Below are 14,210 nucleotides of genomic sequence, written 5' to 3' on the forward strand. Positions count from 1 at the left end.
GAGCAGGATAATCAAAAGGGGGAGTGGGAGATTGGGTCTGGGGGTGAGGCAGGAGGGAGAGTGATGGGGAGAGATCCATCATGGTCTGCTTTGGCTCATTGCATTCCAAACTGATCAATGAGAGCCTTGGCAAACAAGAAACCCCAAGGGCTCTGTTGTGCTTCCCCAAACTCCTCATGCAGTTGTCTTTGCAGCTCTACCTGAAGCTCCTCCAGCTGAGTTCTGTGAAATGGGGAGTGAGAGGAGGAGAGAGGGCTGGAGGCTTCATTTCATGTTGCTCTCAGGCAGCTGTTTGCACATTGCTCAGAAATGAGCCTGTCACCATATCTTATTTACGAGCCATTTCTCACCCCAGCACTGTCTGTTCTCCTTGGTTGCTGGATTTCTGTGAAGTTTTTCTTTTAAAACAACTAATAAATTTTAGCTATTCAGAAAGTCAGCCTTCTGTTAAAGGCAATGAGAGCTGAGGGACCTTGAGGAAACTCGACAGTTTCTGTTGCTCCTTGTGTTTTGGGGCAGAGGTAGAAAGATGAGCAAATTCTGATGGAATTTCCCCTGCACGGATCCTTTGAATGTTATAGGAAAACAAAGACATGGCTTCCCTGACCAAAGAGGTTTTTGCTTTGGGACTTGCAAAACAAATGGAGGAAGGAGAAAAAGAACTGTTCTGTGGCCAGTGACTGCAATTGCCCAGCAAATGGCAAGGCACACTAATTCTGCCTTCATTAACAGCTACTGAGGAGAGCTGGGCATTAGAAGAATAAATTGGTGTTGTTTCCACAGTTGGACTGTAGCTGTGTCTGGATTTAATTCTCCTGGCAGGAGGGTTAAATAACATTGGCTGAAGCCACAATAATTTGCCTTTTGCCAGGGCTCTCCTAGCAGACCTGCAGCTCCTTCTCCCACCACAGCAGGTAACTCTCATTTAGGATACACTGTTATTTTTTTTCTGTCCTGTGTGTAGCGAATAAATTTCAAGCCATCTAACTCTGCAAATTGTGCTCTGGCCAGATACTGAGCTCTGTGCCTGTCCCTGGGATGGAGGGACCTCTTCTCCCACACTGGGATGGATCCCCAGGGTCCCTTTGGACCATGACTTCTAAATAAATTATTCCTGGCTGAAGGAAAGTCTTCAGCCCCATCCCTGCCATGGGTGAAACCTTTACCTCACCAGTGGTGCCTCCATCCTGCTGTGCCCTGTGCCACAGCACCCATTCCCTCAAGAAAAGGTTGCTTTGAGTTTACAGGACTGGTTTTGTTTGTAGTCCTGTTCATGTTAATTTTCTCTTCAGTCTTTCAAGACCCTCCATGGGTCCATCCCACCTTCACTGTTTGGAGCAGGGATGTCTCCCTGCCTTTCTGCCAGCCCAGTCACTGCTGTGGCATTTCCAAGATGTGTCTGAGCAGCATCTTCCAAGGAATATCCCAGCTTCCAAACACAAGCCTGGCTGCTTCCTGGCACAGGGAGAGCCCTCTGGCTTGGCATCCCACTTGTGCCATGCTGAAGGACAGAAATGGAATGGTTTTTCACAATTGGCAGTTTGGGATGTTCCCAAGTGATTTGAAAACTCAGACTGGGGCATGAGAGGCTCTGTCAGCCTGTACCCTTCACCTGGTCTTCCTCTGTTCATCTCTTCATCCCTCAGATTTGTGGGATGGGGTGGGATGGGATGGGGGATTCAGGGATCCAGGGACAGCCACAGCTTCTCTGGGCACCCTGTGCCAGGGCCTCCCCACCCTCCCAGGGAAGAATTTCTCCCTGGTATCCCAAGCTGACACACTTGCCTTATTTCAGAGTTAGTTCTGATCCTTCTTTGTGAGAAGAAATAACCCATTTCTCCTCTAGAACCTATGATACTGTGGCTCAGTGCTGTGGGCTCAGTTTTTTAGCTGCCTGTTACTTACATTTCTGGGTTGATTAACATTAAAAAAACCAACTTGGTGTGATTTGGATTCATTTTCTGAAATGGTGGAGTAATAATGAAAGGAAAATATCTGCAACATTAAGTTTAATGGGTTTTTTTTCCCTATATTTACTGCAGCTGGGGCTCAGCCATCTGTATTCTGTGGATAGCTGTCTCTGCTTCAGGACTCTGTTAATTGGGGATTGATTCACTTTCAGGGTACTGTGGCCTTTGCACATCTATTTTTCTTCATTTTGGGATAAATGGAGAAGAAGCAACCCTAGGATATTTAACTCCAAATGACTGATTTTTCCCAGCTGAGTTCCTGATCCTTCTTCCCACATTGGAGTTGCTTGGGGAGTTATTAAGCCTTGGGAGCCATGAGCTGCTTTGTGTATAAATTCCCACCAAAAGTCAAGATATTCCAGTGTTTTTTAAGGAGTAGCCAGAAGTTTTACTTCCTCTAAGTAACATCACCAAAAATCACCCTGTTTTGGCAAAGAAATTCCCAGCTCCATGAGGAGGGAGCAATGGGTATTCCCCAAAAGTGTGGTAAGACTTTGGTTTTCTTAAAATTCAGTTCTCTGCTGGAGGTCAGAGAGCAAGATACACTGAGAGGGGTCTCCAAATGTTGAGTTTTTGGGAAATAAAAGATCCCAAATGAGCACAAAGCCAAGGAAATGTGGCCTTTCTCATCAGCAAGCTTTTAATGTCTTTCAGAGTGCATTGCTTCTGCTGAGAGCACAGGGCTGTAAAGAGCAATTGAGTGCTGCAAATTGGTCCATTGAATAATTGAAAATAGTTTAAAATGGCATCATTGGCTTAAAGATGCCTAATGAAGCCATCTCATCCCTCAGGGCTTCCCAGGGGCTTTATCCTGCCGGATCCAAGTGGGTTTTTTCCTTGTGGTCAGTGCTGCTGCTTGTTGTTTGTTTGCTGCTGGAGGACACTCATCTCTCCACCATTCCTGTGTTTGGGTTCTGCTTTATTTGCTTTCTTTCTGTCCCCAAATATTTGATTGGAACAAGTGAATCAAGAAAAGTGTTAATTGCCTTTTGCACTAAATCCTGGGTTAGTTGAAAAAACAACTTGGCATGGAGAGCTGGTGCTGTTATGGATCTAAAGGATCATTTCATCCAGATCTTTCCATGTATCTATGCCTAGGTCTGTATATATGAGCATTTCCATATATCTCTGAGCTAGGAGTTCACTGATAGTGGTGTGTGCTTCAACTCCACATTTTCTCTCATGTTGGCCCAATGGAAGGGGTTGGAAATTGGTGATTTCTAAGGTCCCTTCCAACCCAAACCATTCCATGCTTCCATGTTAATGCTTTGGAGGATCCTCCTGAACATCTAAAGATAGAAATAAAGCTAAAAAAGAAACTGCAGTTGCCCTGAACAGTTTCTGCCTCATTGCCCAAGGGAAATCAGTTGCAGTGAAGCAGTCTCTATTTTTAATAATGTAGAAAAGGATGGTGAGGAGACAGCTCACACAACCAGAGAGCTGGGAATGCAGCAGAGCACTTGGGGGAAATCCAGAGGTGGTTTTCCCTTACCAAGGCAGGCATTAGGCCATATGAGAACCAAAGATCCTTTAAATGGCTTTGGACACCACTGCAGGAGGAATTTTGGGTTTGTTTGGTGGCATCTTAATTAAGGAGGCAGTGGGGAAATTTAGAGATGCTGCAGTTGGGAATGGTAAAATTTGGGGGGCAAAATAGAAGAGGGAGGGAAAGGCCACATTTAGCTGGGCAATCTTGTGTCTGCTGCTTTATGGTTTATAAGTTTGAGGGATGTAAGTGCAGGAAGAGGAAGGGAATGGAGCTTGTGCAGGCTGAGGTAATGGGCAAGGCAGGCACAGTGGGATTGGCAGCTCTTGGGGCAGCTCTTCCCACATAAATCCTGGCCAGAAGCATCCCAGCCAAGGGGAGAGGCAGAAATCATCTGAGCCAGGCCCCATAAATCCAGTCCTGGGCACCAGGGGTGTGCATCTCTAATGAACATTCCTTCCTGAGCAGCAGTGGGATGAGCTAATTGTCGTGGGTGCCCTCTGCTCCCCTGGCTCAGGGTCACACTGTTGGGATGGAAGTGTCATTCCAGGTAATTGGAGCTGGATATGTAGATCAAAGGAGGAAACCAGCCATGCCATTTATTAGCTGAAGGAGTGAAGTAATTGAATTTGCCAATTTAAAGCCACCCTTCCCTGCCTTTAGAAAATACTGATCCTGCAGATTTTTGATGTGAACTGCTCATTTAAATTTTGGAGGTGTTGTTCTCCTCTGGGGCTTTGATACATTACTCATGGAAATGTGTGTTTAGAGATGGAAAAGGAGGGAAATGGCCCTTGTGAGGGACAAGTGAGTATTTTACTCTGTTCTGCACAAATGGGATGTGCTATTATCTATTTCCATAAAAAGGGGAGAAAAAACCCCAACCTGTGACAGTTTTTCACAAGGAATAACAAATTTCCCAGTCTTTAAATCAACATCATTATATCCTGGTAGAGAAAATGGGGTAAGAAATATGTCCCAATCTTTAAATCAACATCATTATATCCTGGTAGAGAAAATGGGGTAAGAAATAGGTGTTGACTGCTCTTTTTCTACAACCTTGTAACTACATTAGAGTTTTGTCTGTTCCTCCTCTTCCTCACAGAGGAAACACCATTTCCCTAGTGCCAGATTTTGGGGCTAATAAGAGGAAATTGCCACCAGACTTTCATGCAGTTAAAGTGAATAAAATTGTACATGTTCTTGAAATATTAATGGGGTAGTTGGAAGCTTGTTGCTCTTCAAGAAAATGGGGACTTAATCACTGGAGACACTGGATGGATACAGAGGAGGCTTAATCCCTTAAATTTGATGTATCATTGGAGAGATTATGAAGGTGGTGCTGGGGACTGGCTGTCCCCAGGTCAATTAACACTGAGTTAATGAGGGTGAAGGAGGGAGGAGAGAGGAGCTGTGGGAGGCCCAGCAGGGATGTGGCTGAAGGGGGGGGATGACCCAGCACGTGGCTCTGGTCACAGGAGAGGCTGCTCCTGCTCGTGGTGTCTGGAATTCCAGGCTCGAGGGGTTGGCAGGGGGAAGTTGGAGGTGCAGGATGATAAGAGCAGCACCACGTGTGCTGGGGATATCAAGCAGGTCCTGGCAGGCTGTCCCTGCCATCAGCCCCAATGCCCTTACTCATCTATTTTGGGCACAGAGTGTTTGGGAAAAGGGTCTCATTAACCTGTCTGCTGAATCCTTTCCTGATAAAGTGCTAGTCATTATTATAGCAAGGAGAAAACACAGTGTGAAAGTTTTGAACTGGAGCTGTAACAAAAATCCAGTTCAATTAATTCCATATTCATTTCCTTTTGTCTGAGTGATTCCTCTTTGTCTCCCCTCTGCCACCCCCGTCTGGGAAGTGCCTTCCCACAGAAGAGTGGATGCAAAACCTCATTATACCCTGAGCATCCACTGGAAACATTAAAAGTTGATTGCACAGATGAAATTCAAGAGAGCTGAACCTCACCAGTGATCTACATTAGATGTGGGAAATGAAAAAAGCAGCTAAGTTTAACTGATCACTTAAGATGATAGGCTTAGCATTAGTTATAACCTTGAGGATTCCCTAGAAATCCCAGCAAACACCACAAATCCTGTAGGAGGTGTGTATTTGAAAGTAGCAGAGCATGATAAATCTTCATATATTAACTTAATTTGGGAAAAAATTGTGGCACTGCGTTGTAGCTTCAAACAGTGATGGGTTCCAGAGCCCAAAATGGAAATGTACTGAAATCCTGTGGTGGGCTGCAGGGAAAAGAGCGTGGCTGGCTGGGAAGTGATGCCTTTGCAGTTCTGACTAAATAGACCGTGACAGCAGAGACTAAATGCGATGAAAAATGAGGTACAGCCACGTCTCAGCTCGTGAGCTGCAGCCCACAGCTCATCTCAGTGCCATGACTGGGCTCAGACAGGGTGGGCATGATTTGTTAAAATTTGTGCAGGGAGGCAGGAGCTGAGAAGTGCCCAGATCCCAGCTCTGCTCCTCACCCATGGGAAGCACAGGGAGTGCAGTGCCTGGGGAACATCCCCTGGCCAAACTGGTGTTGGACTGCATGGAACAGGCTGGAGCTCTTGCTGCAGCTTCATTTTCTGTTAACTGTCATTAGAAATAACAGGTGGCATCTTGCTTTCCAGCTTTTCCCACCTGTAAATAGAATAAATGTTCCAGAAACATCTCCTCCTTACAACTCCTTGTCAAGACCTTTGGTAAAAGGAGGACCCTGAAGCTCATAGCCAGAGGTTCCTAGAAGCTGCCTTTCTCCACTGAAATTGAAAGAATTGAGCAAAATTTCTTTTGGATAAAGTCATTCAGAACTTGTGCTGTTTTTTAATTGAGCTTTTGTATCTTTGCTAACTGGTTTTTGTGTTTTGTTGGGTTTTTCATGTAGCTCCCCAGAGGAATTTTGAAATTGCCTTTAAGATGTTTGATCTGAACGGCGACGGCGAGGTGGACATGGAGGAGTTTGAGCAGGCAAGTTGAGCAATCAGTGCTGTGGCACCTGAGCCATAAGCACAGCATCCCTCTGTGATGTTACTGCCTTCATTTTTGTGCTCAGTGCTGGTTTGCACCTTTCCCTTCTGCGCTCTGCTGTGCTGCTTCAGTGCTACTGTTTGTTTCTTTAAACTGCATGTGTCAAGAGAAAATTTTTCATTCAACCAGGACAAGCAGCAGGACAAACTCAGGTTTCCTGTGACTTTGCCACCAACATTCAAGGCCAGGCTGTGTGAGCTTTGGAGCAACCTGGTCTGGTGGAAGGTGTCCCTGCCTGTGGCAGGGGGTGGAACTGGATGAGCTTTAAGGTCCCTTCCAACCCAAACCATTCTGTGATTCTGTAACATTTTCCTTACAAAAAGTCACCTTCAAGGTAGAAAAAGAACTTTTTTTCACTCTACTTATAAAGTGGGATTTTGATCCTACTGCCTTCACAGCTTCTACTGCATTCCTTAATTTTGTCTTCAGAGAATAGCCAAGGTGAGTCTGCTTCAGAGGAGGGTTTATCCACTTATTCCAGTGTAATCCTAAAATGTGTTATTGAGAGCATATTTTCATTAGTCCTCTACTTCTTACAAGGCTTCATCAACAGGGACTTTGCTGCAGGTGTTTTAATGAGTTTAGCCTTCATGTCTGGTACTGGTGAGCTCTTCCTGTAAGCTGTGATTTATGGTCGTGTCTGAGTGAGAATAGATTGAAGGATCAGTGGGGAAAAGATTTGCCCTCCCCAGGCAGAAGAGTGTGATTTTCCTTGCCTATTTCTAGCCTTAAGAAATTGGGAACTTATAAACACCCTGAAATCACATCCTGAATCACCAGTGTGTGCTATTCATAAAAGGAAATTTAAATGCATTTACAAAGTGCTACCCAAGAACAAAGCAGCCCTGGAGAATCCAGGGACAGATTCTTACTCATGAGTTGGCTCCATGAGTAATTAACTGCAGAAGAGTCTCCACAAGGTCGTGCTTGGGGCACTTGCTATAAATGGGAAGAACTAGTGGCAAAGGAGGTCTGTTGAATTACATCCCTCTCTAATCTTTTGCTGTCATCCTCCTTAAATTATTACCTGTGTGTATGATGTCATCATCACGAGCTTGCTCCAGAGCCATGGAATAGATCTGGGGAAGTGCAGGGGTTTAGATGCACTCTTTGTACTCTGAGGAGACTGGAGTGTGTTGATCTGCAGTCTGACATCACTTCACTTGGCAGCTTTTATGTAAACCTGGGGTTTTGGTCACATTCCTTCCTCTTGGGGTTCTGTGACTGAGATCACCCCCAGGTATTAAAGAGTCTTTTCCCAGCCCTGTGACCAAAGAAGTCGAAATTCCTCAGCTCTGCTTTTCAAGGTTGTTTAATTTCTCTTATCTGTTCCATTCTCTCTCTGACCTGCTGAGCTCTGTCCAGCAGGTTGGGCTGTGGCACAGTCCCTGCCCTTGGGGTGGTGTTGACTTTTTATACTACGAACTACCTGTACTGTATTTACAATAATTCTCCAATACCTATCACCTATGTTAGACAGTCTGTCTCTACCCTTAACCAATCAAACAGTGTCACCATCACAGTAGAAGATGGAGGACAAGAAGAAGAAGGACAGGACATGCCCAGATTCCTCCATCTTGCCTCTTGAACCCCCATTCTATAACCCTAAAATTCTGCTTTTTCATCCTGTGACAAATTAACTATTATTTTACTCAAACTCTTGTGGCTTGTAACTCTTCACACAAAGTTGGTAATTGTTTCCATGGGCTAAAATCAAAGGCAGAGGTGTTTTTGACTCCATGCCAAGGTTTCTGAACCCCATGCCAGGGTCTGGAATCACCCAGGGCAGCCAGAGGGATGTCCCTGGTCCTGACACCTTCCTTTCCCCAAGTAAAAATCACAGTTCTTCTATCTGCATAGTGCATGGAGACAGCACTCCACTGCAGCTATGTGATCATATTGAACAGCCCAAAAGGTGATTTATGGTAGTTGCAGTGTTCTAGAATGAAATCAATTATGGAGATAGATGAATTTAAGAAAAGCAGAGAACAATTAACCTCCTACTAAAAATGCAGTGGTGCCAAGGTGCTAACTCAGGTGTCACGTTTGGCTTTTTTATTAGAGCCACCTAAAATGAAAAAGGAGCATTTCTACAAGATGAATGTTTCCTAATTGCTGTGAAGATGAGGGTACAAAATTGAATTCAATTATTTCAAATCATCCAGTAGACCAGGGGAAGTTGTGCGTGCATTAAGTCACATAAATATCCTTAGGAAGGGGAAGGTATTTTTGTTAAGCTGCTTACCTGTGTCACTCCTTGTATAGAAAGGAATAAAGTTCCTGGTTAGCATCAGAATATTTGGGTGAAGGCTGAGAGTAAGAGGATAAAGGAGCTGTTTTGGAAAGTGAGAAGATATCTGTGAAGATACTGATTTGCTGCCAGAACAAACACAGCTCCAGTGGGAGGCACATATATCTCATTATGCAAACATCTAACATTACAAACAATTGTTTATATGGTAAATCCTGTTTTTCACTCCTTATGGAAATACCTCAGGAAGACCATGAAGGATGGCAGGTGTTTGCAGCTCTGTCCTGTAAATCTCACCTGGCAGGAGCAGCTGGAACTGACCCTCTCAGGGGATTGTGCAGCACTTTAAAAGAGCAACATCATTTTGGCGAGAATGGGTGGAAGAAGAGGGGGAAGAAAAGGACACCAGGGAAGCATCACTCCATCCCTGCTGGCTGTGAGCATGTGGGAATGAACTTCCTATTCCTCCCTCACACCTTCTCTTTGGAGGCAGCCAACAGCAGGTCCCTCTTCTCACTGATCTTGGAAAACCTCATCAGGAAAGAAAATTACTGCAGTAATTTAGCTCATATGTGACTTAGCTGAAGGCTTTAACTGCCTAATAAAAAACCAGTTCATTTCTTCTTGCCTTGATGAAGAATTTCAGGGTTTTTATCCAGTTGAGGCATGTGGTTAGTGCTTAGTCTTGAAAAATGTGGTGCTTACATCAGTATTGCCTTCAATTCTTCATCCTTTGGCATATAAATTGTGAGTTTACTCCTCTGTTTTTAAAGAAAAGCTGTCTGAAAAGTAGAAAACGTGCATGCAGTGTTACTGGTGATTTCTGTTTGAGTCTTTAACTATTTTAATCTGGTTTTTTCCCCTCATCTGGTACAAAAGATGAAACATGACAAACACTTAAGCTGAAATAGGAACAAAAAAGAGTGGAGCATCTCAGAGCTCCCTGTCCTTGCAGGATTGATGAGCTGTGGGGTGAGGGCAGCTCCTTGCAGTGGTGCCTGGATCATTGAAAGGATTACCCAAAACAGGGACTGCTTCAATCATTGTGGCTCCAGTGCCCACAGGTGGATTTTCAACCTGTCCAACACTTGTTACAGATGGGAGAGGAAAAGAGAGCCATAGGATTCCACATAAATAACAGGCAGGAAAAGCTGCTCTGTGGAGCAGTCTGCAGTGTGGTAAACACTGATGTAGAAACAGGGGCACTTTTCCAAGCTGGCCTTAAATTGCCTTGCTTCAGACAGTTTATAAATATTTGTCTCCAAACTGTGCTGCATGCAGAGCTCACAGTTAACAGTGAAGCACAAAGCAAACTGAGGAGTTGCAGTGGAAAAATCAGAGAATTCCTGAATAGTTTGGGTTGGAAAGGACCTTAAAGATCAACTCAATCCTACCCCCTGCCATGGGCAGGGACACCTTCCTCTGTCTCAGGTTGTTTCATGTTCTGTCCAGCTTGTCCTTGAGCACTTCCAGGAATGGGGCAGCCACAGCTTCTCTGGGCAACCTGTGCCATGGCCTCACCACCCACACAGAGAAGAATTTCCTCTCAAAATGCAGTCTAAAGCTCCTCTCTTTCAGTATAAAGCCATTGCCCTTGTAAATAGTCTCTCTCCATATTTCTTGCAGGCTCCCTTTAGGCACTGAAAGGCCATAATTAAGTGACCCCACATCCTTCCTCACATCAGAGTAACCAAAAAGCCTCAAAACCTCTTTGCTGTACTTTTTTCCTCTTTATTTTCTCCTCTAGTTGATTTTCCTTGTGGGAGAACAGTAGTCTCTGGTTGGGATGCAGGGTTTCCAGCAAGGTGAACCCAGCAGCAATAGTGTGGATGTTTTCCTCTAGAGCATCTCCTTTGGGGCTGTTCCAGCACTCACTCTCATTAGGAAAAGGTTGAACACACTGAATACCACAATAATGAGGTTCTGGCATCCTTGTGACAGCTGGAGCTCTTGGCAGCTGCTTTTCTTCCTCCTTCCAGCTTTTGTCAGCAGGGGGAAGAGGCTGATGGCAAAGCAGGGGTGGTTGCTGGAGCTTTGGGAAGCCTGGGCTGTCAGGTGGATTTTTTCCCTTCTATTTCAAATTTGTTGTCCTTAATATGAATCCTTTTGCTGCCTTGTTGGAAGAGGTAAGTTACACACAGAGAATAAGCCTGGCTTCTCATACCCCAGCAATAATCACTCGGATGGACTTGGTAGCTTAGTGAGATACCTGAGGATGGAGAGAGGACATGGCTGCATTTGGCTTGGCTGCCCTCTTAAATATGCCCAGAACCCTTAAAATAACACACTCTTGGATTTTCAGGCTGTCACATCCTTCAAGGTCAACCTTTTGGCATCTTTTATGGAGTAGGGAAGTTCTTTTGAAGAGCCTTTTGTGGTGGGTGGCACAGCCCCAGGGATGGAGGAACTCCCAACTGTGGCAGAGAGCAGCAGGCAGCAACGAGAGGAGGGTGCCCTTGGGTTGAAAACCTCAGAATTTGTGCATGAGTGGGAAGAAGTGTGTTGTGAGCAAACTGGGGGTGCTGTGAGCTCACAAGAATGGGAAGTAAAGGAGTGGAAGCTTGTCGCAGACATTTTTCCACAGAAATCCTTTCTTTCAGATTTCTGCATTTTCTGGGAAGCTGAGAACCCCAGAAAGAGAACGTAAACAATTATTATCAGATGCTGTAGAATGCAACAGGGGCACCTTGATTAGCTCATATTCCATGTTTATAATTGGAGGCCAATCACAAAGTGCAAGCTAGGGACAGAGTCCCTAGACACAACTTTGTTTTAGATTCTTCTTTCTTTCTATTCTTAGCTTAGCTTAGCAACATCTGCAAACTTCACTCTTTATTTTTCTATTTAGTATAGTTATAATGTATTATATATTATATATCAATAAATCCAGCCTTCTGATCAAGAAACAAGATTCACCATCTCTCTCTCACCACCAGCGACCCACTCAGAGTGCTGTAATAGAAGCTCTAAAACATTTGAAGAGTTTTTTCTTCCCTGCAATTCCTGGATGTGTTTAAGAAAAGCCTGGATGTGGCACTGGGTGCCAGGGTTTAGTTGAGGTGTTGGGGCTGGATTGGACTCAATGATCTTGGAAGTCTCTTCCAACCTGGTGATTCTGTGAATTCTGTGCTTGCTGCAGCTTCCACACCTCCTGGGATTTTGTTGGGAAGAAGCTGCTCTGCTGACCAGGGGTGGGATCAGCTCTAGAATGTTTATCTGCAAACTGGCTGAATTGTTTCCTAAAACTCGTTTTAAGCATTTGAAAAAGCCAAAGCCTAGGTTGGCCAGAGAGTTTGTGGACTCCTCATCTTTAGAGGTGTTCAAGGCCAGGCTGGACAGGGCTTGGAGCAAGCTGGTCTAGTGGGAAGTGTCCCTGCCCATGGAAGGGTTTTGGAACTAGATGGTCTTAAGGGTCACTTCCAGCCTGAATCATTCTGTGATTCTCTTAAGCTTAGCCAAATTTTTGAATTGTTGTGTCTCCTGAGAATTGTTTTAGAAGGAAAAGAAAGAAGGATTGTGGAAACCCGGGGCACCGGGAATATTTCTCTGTCTGCTCTGGAGTGCCCTGACCCCCAGGGGAGCCCTGACTTTGACCCTCATTCATGGAGAAAATTTTCTGAACTCCAAAATAGACTGGAACCCACAAAAGTGTGCAATAGATTATAGAGAGCAGTGTAGATGTGTCACTTGGTGAGAAATTGAGGGTTTGGGAGTTTTAGTGTGCTGTGGATGGAAGCAAGATGGAGGGCACAGGGTGTCATCATGGGTTTCTTCTTCATGCTTCTTCTTCCTCCTTCTCCATGGGTTTGGGTGGCATTTTGTAATTGGGCAGAAAAGTCCCCATTGCAGCTCTGTGGGATCGGTTACTGGGTTAAAAGGGGAAATAATTCAGGTGTCAGTTCTTAACTGGATAGTTTAGTCTTAAAAGCCCTTGGAACAAGAGATTGTTGCCATTTTGTGCCTTCTAATGAAAAGCTGCTGAACTCACAGTAGTGAGGCTGTTTTACTGATAAGGAATAATAAACACCTTAGTCTGAACATGAGCTACTGTCTCAAGTGCCTTCAATCCAGACCCAGATGAGAGGAATAGCAGATTTGTCTTTCCAAACAAGCTGTGGGTCTGCTGGTAGATAAAACCAGCACTGGGAGATAAAAGAAACAATGGAAAGGATTCCACTGATTGATGAATGGAAAAAGAGATTTGCTTTTACATATAAACTTTGTTTGCTGATAAACAAAATTAGACATTGAAAGATAAAAGAAATAATGGGGAAGAAAAATCCCTAAATTCCATAAGAATTAAAAATTAAGAGGGAGGGTTATACATTAGAGGGAAATCTTTGGTGTTCTCGGGGCTTTAGCTGGTCACAGGGACCCCAAGATGTGTTTGAAAGTCTCTTTTCCCAGCCTGGCAGCTGAAGAAGGAGTTAGAGCTCTTCAGTTCTCATTCTCAAGGTTGTTTATTATTTCTTATCTATAAAATTCTTTCTCTGGCCTGCTGAGGTCCACTCAGCAAGACAGACAGAGGCACACTGACACTCTTGGGATGATGTTATCTTTTTATACTAAAAACTATGTGTACAATATTTACCATAACTTCCCAATACCCATCACCTATGTTAGACAGTGAGCTTCTACTCTAAACCAATCCAACAGTGCCACCATCACAGCAGAAGATGGAGGCCAAGAAGAAGAAGGAGAAAGGCTGGACATGCCCAGATTCCTCCATCTTGCCTCCTGAACCCCCATTCTAAAAATCAAAAAAAATCTATTTTTCACCCTGTGACAAACTAATTATTATTCTACTTAGACTTTTGTGGCTTGCAGATCCTCTTATAAGGTTGGTAATTTTTTCCATGGGTCATAATCAAAGCCACAGATGTTCTGGGCTCTGTGCCAGGGTCTCTGAGCCCCCTGGCAGGGGTCCTGGCAATTTGGGATAGCCAGAGAGATGCCCTGAATTCCAACATGGGATCAGGTGTTTTGGGAAGTCTGTACCTTCCAAGTACCTCAACCAATGGGGAAAGAGAGAAGGGAAATGGGGCTGGGAAATTGGGATAAAAAAGAGGCTGCATCCCCCAAAAATTGGAGAGATCCCAGGGAACTGCTCCATGGCCTCTTCCTTTATTCGAATAAAGTCAAGGACTCCTCTGTCTCCTTTTTGGACATAAACTGTTGCAGACATCTCTTATGAAAAATCCTTTCCTTAGGATTTTTCCTCCTGAGAAGCTGAGAAGCCTCAGGAACAAAACGTAAACAATGGTTATCTGCTGCTGTGGAATGCAACAGGTGCATCTGTGATTGGCCCATGTTGGATGTTTGTAATTAATGGCCAATCACAGTCAGCTGGCTCAGATAGAGAGTCCAGGACACAAGCCTTTGTTATCATTCTTTCTTTTTCTATTCTTAGCTGGCCTTCTGATGAAATCCTTTCTTCTATTCTTTTAGTATAGTTTTAATGTAATATATAAA

General features: G+C 44.4%; 1 protein-coding gene across 2 annotated transcripts in view; it reads left to right on the plus strand.

The window, feature by feature from the left end:
- The window catches only part of MICU1 (mitochondrial calcium uptake 1), a 214,249-nt gene that overhangs the window by 49,555 nt on the left and 150,484 nt on the right, over positions 1-14,210 (plus strand). For both annotated transcript variants that reach the window (XR_008483830.1, XM_054288300.1), the window contains exon 8: positions 6,345-6,427. Coding sequence is in view for 1 of the 2 variants with exons in the window: in XM_054288300.1 (XP_054144275.1) it covers positions 6,345-6,427 (83 nt within the window). In the remaining variant the exon portion in view is untranslated. The remainder of the gene's footprint in view (positions 1-6,344; positions 6,428-14,210) is intronic.

This window comes from Melozone crissalis, unplaced genomic scaffold (genome assembly GCF_028551555.1).
Source record: "Melozone crissalis strain CALT ecotype California unplaced genomic scaffold, PUWL_Pcris_2 ptg000062l_1, whole genome shotgun sequence".
NCBI lineage: Eukaryota > Metazoa > Chordata > Aves > Passeriformes > Passerellidae > Melozone > Melozone crissalis.